Raw genomic sequence first — 13536 nt, 5'->3', positions numbered from 1 at the left:
GACACTCTCCATCGGCACAGCGGGAGCTCCGCGCTGAAAACTTTATAATTGGTAGCTCCGGTGGCAGGTTCTCCTCTCTGCACACACAGCTTTCTGCTCGCCCTTCAGCTTTTTTTTTTTTTTTTTTTCTCCCCCTTCTTTCCCCTCCCCTCTTTAAGCCCCAGTAATTGCTTTCAACCTCTCTCTTTAGCGAGGGCTGGGAAGCAGGATGTGATCGCACAGCTTTGCCCAGGCGGCTTTGCAGCCTCCCCAGCTGGGAAGGTTTGGCTGTGCCCCCCCACAGCCCCCGTTATTGTAACTCCGGGCAGAGGCTCCCAAAGCTGCTGCACGTGGTGGACCGCTGCCCCCCGGGGTTGGTGTCCCCCCGTGATGACACCCACCACCATGCACAGGGATGGGCACAAACTTCTTCGAGCTCCTGCCAGCCCCTGGCCAAGCAGCCGGGCACCCAGGCACTGCCATGCCATAGGGGTCTCAGTGAGCAACCCTCTGACAGAGACCCCAGCCCCATCCCACTTTCCTCCTCGACCACTTTCAAGTCCCAAGATGAAAACCTTCCGCTTCCTCCCGTTTCACCCCCCCTTCTTCTCTATTGACCGAATTACGCACGCCACGTCGGGGAGTCGGGGATGCTGGGAAAGGCACTATTTAAAGAACTGCCTCTCCAAAAATAGCACCCTGAAGTTGGGCTCCAAAGACCACGCTCAGCCACCAAAATAAGTGGCCTGATTTCCAAGGAGCCCAGCAGCCCTGTGGCTCTCGCTGGGGTGGCACGGCTGGGCACGAGGGCTCAGATCCCACTTGTGGGCACGCACCTCCCCCAGGCAGCACATGCCTTGCAGGTCTGTGGCATCTCCTTGTACCCACAAGGATATTTTGGGCAGGAGGGGTGGCTTGTCCCTTCCTCCAGCCCCATCATAATCATGCAGGGATGCTGGTATTGATGGGGGAACCAGCTTGAGGGTCCTCCAGGTCTTGATTTCCACCAGGATGCAGCCCAGGACCAGCACTCCTATTTGGGAAGGATGCTTAAAATGAGTCCCTGGGGTGGCTGGTTATCTCACTACGAGCCCCGACCTTGCTAACACCCTCTTGCAGAGAGCAGCCAAGACACGGCGTGCAGAGCTGGAAAGGAGATGGCTTTTTAAACCCGCGTCCTTCGAGGCTGGGGTGGTACCCACCTGTATTTCCAGCTGCTGTACCACTTGCATCTGGACTCGACACTGGGCCGTGCTTCGGTCATCAAGTGCATGTTCTGTATTGAGGTGTCTGGGGAGGAGAACACGGTGGGGTTTGTGTCTGCACGTGCCCAAAATGCAGCCCCTTCCCCAGGACCACACCTGGGATCAGTCCGGACCTGCAAACCACCCTGTACCGCAGCAACGCCCGGGGACACCCATGAGGTGCCACCTGTGCCGGGGACGCTCCAGCACTGCCGCTCAAAGCATGACAACAACAAGGGAAACTGAGGCATGAAGGTGGTCAAGCAGTCTGGGCTGTGCCTCCTCCCCAAACCCGGGCTGGAAGGCGGCTGCAGACACCTGGGGCAGCCCTGAGGTGTTCAGGAGCAGCCCCTGGTTGATGGAAAGTCCTTGCGAAGGCTGCTGGCAGGAGGTGCCCAGGAGGACCTGAGGAGCAGGTTTCCAGGACAAAGGCAGCATTATGGAGGCTGACTTACACCCTCTAAGGAAACCCTTGAAGGCAGAAGGTGACATTTCCAGGGTGTTCCTCATCCTACCGCTTTTGTGCCTTATGTTTATAAGTTGCATTATGTTTATAAGGCACTTTATGTCTATAAAGCACAAGGACCTTTGGTCCTCACCGCCCTCCCTCCTTGGGGAGGGGAAGGGCTCCCAAAGGCAAGTGGCTGGTGACAGGGATGTCACTTTGTGGGGGTCCCTCACCCCCAGAGCCAGAAAAACAGCAGCCTGAGGACACAGCCGGGCCCCAAGATGTCGCAAGGCCAGGCCATGTCCTTGCTGGGGTGGGTGCAAACCTGGCAGGGTCCTCACTGGGGGAGTGGGACAGGTCAGAGGTGGGGTGTGCAAACTGTACCAGGGTCACCCTGGGAACACCCCAAAAGGTGGCATCTGATGCTGGGAAACACATAGAAGTCCCAGGGCTGCGGGCCAATGCTCTGCAGGACCAAGATTGAGGTATTTCTGCTGACACGTCCCAGGAGAAGGTGCCTCGGGAGGATCTACCCTCCGTCCGGATGGGGAAGATGGCGGGAGCCTCACCCGGCTGTTTGTGAGAGACTTCCAGCCCCAACTTGCAAAAACAAGTTAGGTAACCGGGACCAGCTGCCAAGCCTGTACGTGAGCAAACCCCCGCCGGTGCCTCAGCCCCGCTCTGCAGGGCTGCAGCTGGACCGAGCCACCCGCTCCTCTCCCTGCACAGCAAACCGAGGGCACGGCTGTTTCTTCAGGGAAAAAGCTATCGAGAACCTAGACTGTGCGAGGCAGGAACAGAGACGTCTCCCACTGACCCTCCCAGGCTTTTATAAACCACTGCTGAAAGGACGTGCTGCCCCTTTCCACCCCAGCTGCTCCATGGAGGTGATGCTCAGAGGAGGCTCGAAGCTGGTGCCCGGACTCAAAGCAAGGTCCACACTGCAGCTGGGCTCAGCCTTTGGGAGCTGGAAGTTTTCCATCCGACTGTCCCACACCCCAACACGTGCTCACGTTGGCAGAGAGGGGACAGAAACACTTCACTAGTGCTGTCTGGGAAGCTGTCCCTTGGGCAGCTTGCTCCTGTGAGCAGTGGGGGTGCTTAGGGGGCAGGCGGATGGGATGCAGGGTGCAGGGACCCTACAGCCCCGGCCAGCACAGCAAGGCTCTCCCAGCACCGTGACCTGGCCCTGGACATCCCCCACCAACCCCAGCTCCAGCTTCCAAACTGGAGCTCGCTCGTTTGCCCTGTGCCATGTAAACATGCCCAGAGAGGTGGGACGAGATGCCTTATCTAGGTTCACCCCATGAGTCAGAGGAAGGAAGAAGTAGGAGCCTGACTCAGTCACTCAATTGCCACCAGGAAATGCTCCCCCAGCCTCCCCAGCCTGCCTTCACACCTCCTCATCCTCCTGTGCAAGGCCTCTGCCCAGCTCCTTCCCTGGGAATGAGGAGGCCGGGTTGGTCTGAGGGATGCTTCCACTGGCGCCGGCCTCGAGTGCATGGCAGCGGACAGGATTGGTTTGTAAAAACCCCAAAATCTTGCTGATGGAGAGCAAAGCGTGCACCGGCGCGTCTCGGCTGCCGCGCTGAGCAGGCAGCCGGAGAGGCAGAGGGGGGAAGGAGCAAGCAAGCCCGTCAGTTCCTTCTGATGTCTTTGCTAAAAATCCTGGCTACAAAGAGATCTAATTGCAAATGAACTAATTAAGTAAACCTCTGACGAAGCGTGAAAACAATTTGTTTGACCCTGACGCTAGCAGAGGGCTCTTCGACAGCGGAGTTAATCAGTCAGCGCCGGAGCCCACAAGCAGTGTCAGCGGGCTGCCACGCCACATCTGCTTCCTCCCCTCCTCTCGCCCCCCAGGAGGGGACCTGCAAACTCCCCTCGCCTGCTGCTCGCTCCTGCCCACTGCACCGGGTCTCTTCTCCTCTAGCAGCAATCCTTGGTGTTCCCTCCTTTTGCACGGGTCTCCCCATCCTGGCTCTGGGCAGACAGACTTTGGGGTGTCCGAACCCATTGCCAGGGTCTCCCTCTCTGCCAGCCCCATGCCGTCCTGGCCCCAGAACGCAGGCTCTCTCCTCCTCCATGAAAACCTCTCCCAAAAAGGGGAGCACTTACTTGACAAACTGTCCCAAGTCCTCACAGAGGGTTTCGCAGCCGGGCCACTTGCACTCTCCGTGGCCGTAGAGCGGGTGGGAGCCGGGGGTCTCTTCGTGGGAAGAGCTGCAGAAGAGGGAAAGGGACTGTCAGATGGGGCAGCCGTGATGCTCCAGCGTTCCCGTGCATGGGGCCAGCCCTCGGGGACCCCTGGGAGACCCCACAGCAACAGTTCCCTGTCCTCTGTGGGCACATGGGCACAGCAAAACAGTGATAGGACTTGTTTATGGGGTGGGCAGAAACCCCCCCCAACCCTCGTCAGCCCCACAAGCGATGGATCCCGGCCCCTTCCACCTCTTTGGGGGTAAAAACACAAAGTGCCAGGGCCCGACCCGGCTCTACCTGTCCCTTCTCGGCGTGTGCATGGTGCTCTGTCCATTGGGCAGAGGGTGATGGGAAATGGGAGGCGAGACCTTGGCGGCCGAAAACGAGGTAGAGTTGGAGGTGTTGGTGGTGAGGTCGAGACCTTCTTGCTTAATGCTGTCCTCGACGGGCTGGGCGGCCGTGACCTCCTTCCAGAGCTGCTGGAGGTCCGAGGGACACACAGCTACAGCACGGGGAGAAAGCACCCGCTGTCAGCAGGGAGAAGGAGCAGCACCCACTGGCACCCGTGCAGCAGGCTGGCTCAGGACCCTGTGGGCTCCCTCCCTGCCTGGCTGGCACAGCTTGGCTCCCCAAAGCTCAATAAATCATCACCCGAAGCTGGGCACAGCCCTCTGTGCTGGCAGCCGGGGAGGAGAGGCTGCACAGCCCCATTGGGAAGCCGAAAACAAGCCACCCACAGCACCTGGGGAGCCCTGCAGAGCTGTCCCCGGAGGGGAGGAGACCCCAGCTCCCCACACCCTGGCACCCCTCTGCAAGAGGAAGCTGGGGGGAAATCCTGCACTCAACCCAGCTCAAACTCTCCCAGGCTCCTCCGGCCGTTAATGCAATCCAGCCCCGAACTTTAGATGAGTGCATTAGGAAAAGCAACGCCCCAGCCTCCCCTCGCCTGAAGCAGGGAGAAATTGCAGCTGTGGGGGGCCCCAAACGTGCTCCCCACCCCGGGGAAGGGGTCCTTACCTTGGGGCAGGGTCTGCAGGGGTACGGAGCCCTGCCCCGGCGGGAGGCTCACCAGCCCCTGGCGCTGCAGGTTTAACAGATGCTGCTGCTGGAGCTGCTGCATCTGCAGGAGCTGCTGCTGGAAGGCCAGCTGCTTGTTCCCCAACGGCTGCTGGGAGACAAAAGGGAGGAATCAAAGCGCGTTATTTCCAGCCTCGCAGCAGAAGCCCTTTGCAGGGGAGGCGGGGGCCCGGCGGCGGCAGCGAGGGATGCCCGTGGCGGTGGGACCGCGGCCGTGCGTGCCTCCGTCCTGCTGCTGGGCCTGCTCAGCTTGCGGCGGAGCCGGACGGAGGCTTTGATCTATCGGAAGAGGAGGGGAAGGAAAGGAAAGGGGAAGGGAAAAATAAAGCACTGAAAAGAGAGGGAGCGAGCGGAGCTGGGGGCTTGCTCAGAGCGGAGCGCCAGCTCTGCCTGCGAGGTGAGCGAACACACAGACCTCAGCTCTGGGGTCCCATACAGGGAGGCTCAGATCCCACAGGCACCAAATATCACCAAAAGAAAGGGGGGCTCCTGGCACCCAAAAGGCATCCGGGATGCACAGGACCCTCCCTTAAGCAGAGAAACGGTCCCTATTTGCCAAAAATGACCATTACGAGCCCCTACTTGGTGGGGGGCAGAAAACAACTGTCTGCAGGGGAGCCGGTGCCCAGCACCACTACAGATGCCCCCACCCTGGCCATGAGCATCCCCCAGGTAGGTGACTCTCTCACCCATCCCCAGGATCCGGCCATGCTCTGACTGGCGTAGCCAGCCCTAAACTAGTTAGGCAGGACAGATCCCTGGGGAGGCACCAAGAAATCCATGAGAATTAACTGAAGGGGAGAGAATTCAATTAGGGATGGGGACAGGCAGCTGCTAATCCGAGCTGGCCACGAGAGGGGAGCTGCCCCGGGCCTGCCTGGCCTCATTAGCGGGGCAGGCATCTCCGTAACCCCTTGAACCCCTCTGTTTGTGCAGACATTGTTTGCAGGTTGCGAGGAGCCGGGCTGGCAGGCAGTGTGAGCTGGTTGTGCCACGCCGACCAGCCCCGGCAGCAGCCTGGGGTCTCCGTGGCAGCTCCTTTATCCTGAGCAAAAGTGCCGGGGGCCCCCCTGGGCAGAGCAAGCCCCCACCTCGGCACCTCCCCTGATCTCGCTGCACTCATGAGTGGGGTCACTTTGCAGCCCCATGGATTGGCCCCAAGAGAAGTGTTTTCACGTCTGCATTCTTACTGATGAGCACAAGAGCTCTGCAATAGGAAACATCTATTTTTTAATCATCTGGCTGGGTCTGAGCACTGTGGGGATTCAGGCTCACGGTGCACCGGGGATCCCAGGGACCTGGGACAGCCCCACCTCGCTCCTTCCATGATCCCCGAGGCTGCATCTCACTCTCTGCTCAACAGGCAACAGCGGATTCTCCGTGGCAAACCCAGTTCACGGCTTAGTTTGGAATCAGAAGGTGCTGTTGTACCCGAAGCAGCACCCTGGACCTGTTGTCCCCTGCAGATGCTGCTGATGCTCGGCTGTGGATTTGTGAAACGGAGGGCGAGGACGGGCTCCAGGCACTGCCTGGCAAAATCCCTGTGGTCTGCAACGTCAGGCACGACAGCGAGTTCTGACTAGGGCACAGAGAGAGTTTAAATCTGGTTTCTCAGCCTCAGAGGGGTGTGCGGACTCCTCCCTGTCCTGTCCACCTCGTAGCCACGGCAGAATTGATCCAGAGTCACGTCTGGATCCTCTCTGGCTTTGCCCCAGTCCAGCACCTCTGACACTTGAAGATAAAGGCAGAGATCAAAGTGATTTCTGCTCAGTGAAGAGAAATCCCTGCGCTCGCCCTCGCTCCTGAGCAAGGTGCTGTGCCAGGAGGGCTTCAGGCCACGGGACTGGAGGAGACCATGGACTGTAGGACCGTGACGGAGGAAAAAAGGCAGGACCAGGCTGTGCACCCAAGGGCCTTAACAGAGGCAACACGGTCCCCTACAGTGTCCCCATCCCCTGCAGAGAGGAAGCTCTGCCACTGCGTGGGATGGACACGCATGTCCTTGGTTAGAAACGGCAGCTGGGACAGGACTGGATGGGATGGGACAGGATGGGATGGGCTTCTCCTCCTCTTCCCGGCTCTGCCACCGCCCTCGCCGGGGGCCCCAGGGCAAGCCTGGGCTCCGCACAAACACAGCCCCATTCATGGCACTTCCAGGCTGCGGCGCAGGAGGAAATTGGGAGCGGATGAAGTCATGAGGATCCCCGGGGCACGTCGCCTGTGCCTCACAGACCAGCTGGGCTCTCCTGACTCGGCCTCCCCAGAGCTGTGGCCGGTGGAGTCAGACCCCCCCCCCCCCCCCCCCGAGCAGCCCTGACCCACGTGTGGTTCTGGCAGGGACGATGCTGTCCACTCCTTCACGTGCTCCAAACCCACGTGCACATCCTTCCCGCTTCACTAGGCCACGAACAGAGGGACCAGCCCCGGGAATACAAGTCCTGGTTCTTGGTGGATGCACAAACGCGTGGGCTAAGCCACACCAAGGGCCACTTCTCTCTGGGGAAGCCAATTTGCCCGTCCCTCGAGAGCAACCGCTGCACCGCAGAGCCAACGAACTGCACGAGCTCAAAAGCACCGAGTGTGACGGGTGAAGAGGTGCACCCACGTGCAAACCCACCCAACAGCACCCACCAGCCTGGGGGGCTCTGAGTCAAGAGTTTGCCCTGGGGAAGGCGGGGTGGCGAGAGCCTGAATTCCAGCCCCAGCCTTATCGAAAACTTCTCTCCCCGGCCATCGCCCCCCCGAGCTTCCCTTATCTCCATTCCACTCGGCAAGCCTCAGCCCACCAAATTCCGGCTGAGTCCCTCCCAGATGGGACCCCCCAGCACCCACCGGAGGAGCCTGCTCTGTGTTAGGGCCAGATCCTGCGTTTGGCCCCCACACCCCCCCCCCCCATTTCCATCGCGGGGTGGCTCGGGGCCCGCAGCTTCGCCAGCACTCGGCGTACATTAGACGCAGATGACTGGGTGCAGCTACCGGGGTAAGAGCTGCCGTCACTTTGATTTATGAGCACATCAGGAGGAGTTTCGGCGTGACACACGGGACTGACAGGAGCAGTTCATTAAGCTGACACCGAGGTTAGGCGGCAGGCAGCCCCCCCGCGCCACCCCCCGCCTCCCCTGCCCCGCCAGACTCGGGAGACGGCAAACCCCCTCCACCCCAGCAGCTTTGGGGGCACACAGAGACCCACTGGCCTTGACCTCAGGGGATATTGGGGTCTCTGCACCCGGATGCTGATTGCAGCAGCCGGGCTTGGAGAGGCAAAGCGGCCGGGAAAAGAGCGGGACGGCACACATCGGCTTTGCTGCTACTTGCCACGAGGGCCAGGGGCTGCCCAGAGCCATCCCAGCCCTGCGCTGCAGCTCCTTGCTCCCCCCACGCCCAGGTTGCTCGCCCTTACACCCTAAGGCAGGAAAATGCTCCGGTCTGGGCTGGGATGTCCCAGCTCAGCTCCATCCCGGCGGGATGCATGGATGCACGGATCAGCTGCCTTGCTCAGCCCCTTTCTCGCGCCTCCCCGCAGCCCACGGACACAAAGCACACACACCCCCCCCCCCCCTCCCCGCATCCTCCGGGACAGGATGCTGCCGACAGGCGCTTCCGACACATTTCCATCCTCCGCGCTCCCTCTTTTCCTGCGTTCCCCTTCCCCGCACCCGCCGGGGGACCTCCAGCCGCGCCGCTCCTCCTGGGGAGATCTGAGCTTCTCCTCCATGAGATGCTGCTCCCAGCTCCCGGCACCTTCCCGGCGCGGCGGCACGGAGCCGTTCCCACCTGCTGATCCCCCCTCTGCGCTCGCAGACGAGCCGCTGACTTGCAATTACACCGAGGCGAGCCCTTGAAATCAAGCAGAGGGAAAGCAGAAGGCGCTCGGTTTACAAACCTTGCAGCGGGGCCGTAATTAAACACCGCCGTGGATTTCCATGAAGGAGCCGACGCCGGCCAAGAGCGGCTCGGCGGCGGCATCCCAGACACGCCAGCTATTCCCTGCGCCGTCGGGGGAAGCAACGGCATCGCCGTTCCCGGCAGGCGAGCGCTGCTGCTGAACACAGGCTTTATTAATAGCAGCCGCTCAAATTCGTGGGGTGAAGCCAACCCCACGAAGCCTGGCTGGGGGGTTTCGGGGAGGGAAAACACCGTGGCAGCCCCTTGCAGGGACCCCTTCTCTGGTTTTCCTGGCCGTGGGTTGATGATGCTGCTGGGAGTTAGGCACGCACCCCTTCAGCAGAATCTAATGCCCCTTCCCCCGCCCCTGCTGACCACTCAGACTTTCTTAGCGGATAAATTTCTCATCTCCTCTGTACCATTTAATTAAAAGTTAACACGCGCTTTTTAAACCAGAAGCCCGCTAAGCAAGCCCTTTGTTAAAGCTTAATTATATCCCCGTTTGTTGCCGCAATATAACATTGCCACGGCCAAGAGGAAAGTCCTTGAGGAAGCTCAGATTTATGCCTCCCCCGTTCCTGGAGCACGAGCAGCTACTCCAGCTCCTGGAGATGGCTCTGATAAAGCGTGACCCTGCGCACGCTGCGTAAATATGCCAACACCCCGCAATGAAAGCCTGGGTCAAAGTCTATTGAAGGCTTGAGTGGGTGCTGGCCCAACCCCGAGCCGCTCGAGCTGCCCTATTCCCCCAGCACCGGTGCCTGCTTTGCCATCGAGCCCCTGCTGCTGCCACCCCAATGCACAGTCTGGGCTTGAACACTTTCTTCTTCAAAAGAAAGCTGAATTTTTAAGTGCTGAGAATCGAGGAGGGATGGTGGATTTCAGGAGGGGTGACTGCAATGCTCAGCCCCAGTGCCCCACTGCCCCACTGCCCTGCCTTCTACTGGTGCTCGGCCGGGGACTCAGCTCCACGTCTCTCTGTGCTGGGAGCCAGGGAAGGATGGCAGTGATGCCAGATACACAGCAGCACGTGCAATGCAGAATACCCACCCGTGGTACCAAGTGCACTGATCTGGGAAGAGAGAGGGGCAAAAATATACATATAAAAGAGGAAGGGAGTGGTGCTGTCTGCCCGCTGCTGGTCAGGGTCAACCCCCAGCCTCTGTGTGACCGGCACACCCCCAAAACTGAGCATTGCTGATACAGCTGCAACGCCTCCGAGGGCATTACTACGGGAAAGTACAGCAAAAACTGTGGGGTGAAGGGAGTTATACAAGACTGACGCAATCGCACCGGCATAAACGCTTCTGCACCATGCAACCGCCTCCCCAGCAAAGGACCCAGCAATGCCGACCTGGTCACGGGAGGCTGCCAGCATCCCCTGCCTGAGCAGTTCCCGTTGGAAAAACCCTTTGCTGGCATCGCTGCTATTCCACGCAGCGTTTGGGATTTGCAGAATCACCTTTCCTGGCAGGAAAAGCCCCGGTTTGGGTTCCCACCTGAGCAGCCCTGCCTGCCTACTTGCCAGGACGCTGCCGTGCCAGCTCGATCAGGACTGGGCTGCCCGACCCGAGCCGTGCCGACAGCCTGGCAGGGCCAGCGTGTTGGGTGAAGGCTGAGCCAAGCCTCCCCTGCCCCCCAACACGAGGAGGGTTTAGTGGATTTAGTTTCTAGATGTGCTGACAAAGATGCGGCGCTGAGAACGATGCAGCTCGGTGCACGTGCCAGATCACAGATCGGGGAAAAGGAAGAACAAATCCCAGCACCTGCACTGGCCACCCTGGCACCCCCAAGGAGCAGGATCCCCCCGTGTCCCGTCCCTGCTGGCTCCCAGCTGGCTGCCCTGCGTGCTGGGATTCACACACACCTTGTTTTGTGCTGGTCCCCCTTTTATTTCCTGCCAGATCTGATGGCCCAGAACCCATCTGCGTGAGCTCACCTCTTTGGGTTGCTGCTTTCCGGCTTGCTGCTGTGTCAATAGCTGCAGGTGAAGCTGCTCCTGTTGCTTCTTGTAGTATTCCTGCAACTGGGAGGGACGGGAGGGGAGAAAGCAGCCTGGATTAGCAGCAGAAACACCCTGTTCGCATCTCCCTGCCCAGCACTACCCCGTGCCCAGCACCAGGCTTTGCCACAGCCATGCCAGCTCCTGGCACCATGCCGTCAGGGCAGGCTCTTGGCTGCAGGTTAAAAGGAAAAACACCCGCCAAAGGAGTCACAGCTGCAGAAGAAACCTTGGGCACACACTCCTAAGGCCTCTGGAGCCCCGCAGCAAGTAAAATCCCCCAACACCACCGATGCCAAACCTGCCGTTTGTTTTGATGCCGACCGGTTGCCCTGGCTTTCTGCCACTGGCTGGTCTGGGAGCCTCCGCCTCAGTAATTCCTGTGTATCCCGGGGATTTTGCAGCTGCGCTGGTGGGGGTTTTGTTCGATGGGGGGATATTAAACACCAGGAGGTGGGTGAGCCCCTTGAGAGAAGCGGGCCTGGGCGCTCTGGCATGTAACTCAGTGTTTCAGCAGCAGAGAAACCCTGTTTTCAGCATGGTGGGATCGCAAAACACTCCTGGCAAGCATTGCAAGAGCTGGGGGGCTCCCAGCTGGGAAGGGGCTGGGAGCAGCCATGGCCTGGCCAGTGCAACTGGGGGATCAGACCTGCATCTCCCTTCATGGGCACCACAGGAGAGCACAGGCAACCTGGCTCCTCTCAGCACCCTGTTAAAAACAGAGGGTTTTGCTGGGACAGTAAAACAGAGAAAAACACCCCGGCCCCATGACAAGCCACAGGAGAGGGTCCCAGTCTGCAGAAAGCAGTGCCGGGACCTGCCGGCGTTGATGCCAGCTCTCGCTCCGGCCCCTAAATAAACTGTTGGTGATGGATTTGCTGCATGCAGGGGAGGGGGGCAGAGGCACGGGGAGGTCAGCGAGACCCAACAACCCCCTCCCACCCAGCCCGTACCCCCACGCAGGGGCGACGGCGGTGGCTCAGGAATGCCCCTTTGGATGCCGGGAAGCCTTTATCAGCTCGGGGGCTGACAGCGCTGACAGCAGCAACTTTGCTTTTTCTGTCGGTGAACAGGTTTGGAAAGCCTGGGTGTTTACCCGAAAGCCAATCAAAGCCAGGTCTCTGCAACATGGTCGAGCGCGGCTGCGGGAACATTGGGTCAGGGGTGAGAGGTGTGATGTTTGGTTTTCTTCTGGTGGAGAATGCGAGCTATTCCGGCCTGGGTTGTTTAATTTGCAGTCAAACGTGTTTCTTTATCCGGCTCCAAAGAGGCTTGGAGAAGGACCCACCCAGGGTAGTGTTTACCCTTTGTTCTTTCCCTGGGGCCAACCTTGAATCCTTATCAGCCTGTTTGGAGTAAACAGGTACTGGAGGCAGGAGGAAGGGTGTGGAGGATGCTTGTGGGATTTCTCCTTCTCTCCCTCCCGCCCGAGGGAGGTGTTTACCCAAGCAGACCTGTTTTGTTTCGGAGTTGAAGTTTGTTTTTTTTTGTTCTCCTCCTTTTTCTTCCCTCCCTGTTCATTTTACATTTGACGGAGCGCTCTGGAGAAGCCGAGTGGGGCCGTGAGAAACAAACCCCCGTGGCTCAGGTCTGGAGCTGGACCCCAGCCCATGGCACTGGCCGTGGGGGGCTCTGCTCGGGGGTCGCGGAGCCAAGAGCATCCAACCCTGACCCCAACTCTCCCCAAGAGCTGGGCAGCCCCAAACCAGCCCTTGTGCAGGAGCTTTCTGGGATTTGAGACCCTGACTCACGGCAGCAGCATCCGGCTTTACCGGCACCATTATTAGCACCCGCAGCTCCTTTCATCCCTTGGTGAGAACATGCTGGGAATCCCCAAGGAAATAAGGGGGGGAACCTAGGAGCTTGGGGAGGAAAGGACTCATCCGCCTGCCCCCAACGAGCTCCAGCATTCACAAGCACCAGTGGGAAAATGAAATCATTTGGCTGGATCCAGCCCAGGACCAGCGGGTACCTGTTGCAGCATTATCGCCTGCTGCTGCTGCAGGAGGGCCTGGAGCTGGGGCGGCGAGAGGATCTGCTGCATCTGCTGCGGCGTGATCATCTGCGGGGACATCATGGCCACGGACACAGGGACCTGCAGAGAGAAAGGACACGTCACCGCTCCCAGTTCCAACCCTGGGAAACCCTCTCCAAATAACGACAGCCTCGGAGTGCCTCCAGGCTCTCCCCCTGCTCTCCATCCCAGCGTCACCTTTGGGAGAAGCCCTTGGCCACCAGCCTGCCCCAGCATCCCGAGGACACTGCTGGGGACATGGCGATGGCAGGGAGGAGCCCGGCAGTGCTGGTGACACTGGGGTGAAGCTTTCCAAAAGCACACGCTCCCCTCACCCTGCAGATGGGATGCTCTCTGCCCGGAGGGTCATCTTTAAATGCCAGCAGCGCATGGGCAGCCAGCTCCAAACCACAGCTCCCTCCCCTCCTGCGAGCACGGGAAAGGTGCTGGGCACCCCTCCCTCCCTTGGGGTCCTGGAGGATGCAGGGAGGAGGAAAATACCAAGGGAAGCAGGGAAGATACCGATCACTCAAATAGCTTTGCAAAGCAGAGCACGGAGGAAGAGGTTACCAGGTTTTCCACAGACACATCAAAGCTTTACCTCCAGTTGACACCAGTAACTCACATAATTACCATGCCAAGTGGAGGGAGGGCTAAGAAAACCTGCCAACCCCTGCCTTTGGTT

General features: G+C 59.7%; 1 protein-coding gene across 8 annotated transcripts in view; it reads right to left on the bottom strand.

The window, feature by feature from the left end:
- The window catches only part of FOXP4 (forkhead box P4), a 62465-nt gene that overhangs the window by 9317 nt on the left and 39612 nt on the right, over window positions 1–13536 (bottom strand). For 6 of the 8 annotated variants that reach the window (XM_042800113.1, XM_042800112.1, XM_042800117.1 and 3 more), the window contains 6 exons: window positions 12810–12932; window positions 10775–10861; window positions 4891–5041; window positions 4171–4375; window positions 3790–3894; window positions 1182–1269 (listed from right to left, as the gene is read on the bottom strand). In XM_042800113.1, coding sequence (XP_042656047.1) covers window positions 1182–1269; window positions 3790–3894; window positions 4171–4375; window positions 4891–5041; window positions 10775–10861; window positions 12810–12932 — 759 coding nt within the window. The remainder of the gene's footprint in view (window positions 1–1181; window positions 1270–3789; window positions 3895–4170; window positions 4376–4890; window positions 5042–10774; window positions 10862–12809; window positions 12933–13536) is intronic. The other 2 variants (XM_042800116.1, XM_042800118.1) reach the window with 1 other exon arrangement.

The sequence above is a fragment of the Tyto alba genome, unplaced genomic scaffold (genome assembly GCF_018691265.1).
Source record: "Tyto alba isolate M040663 unplaced genomic scaffold, T.alba_DEE_v4.0 Super-Scaffold_30, whole genome shotgun sequence".
NCBI classification, from domain to species: Eukaryota; Metazoa; Chordata; class Aves; order Strigiformes; family Tytonidae; genus Tyto; species Tyto alba.
The sequence above is the reverse complement of the archived record's forward strand: the minus strand, read 5'-3'. Positions and strand labels throughout refer to the sequence as shown.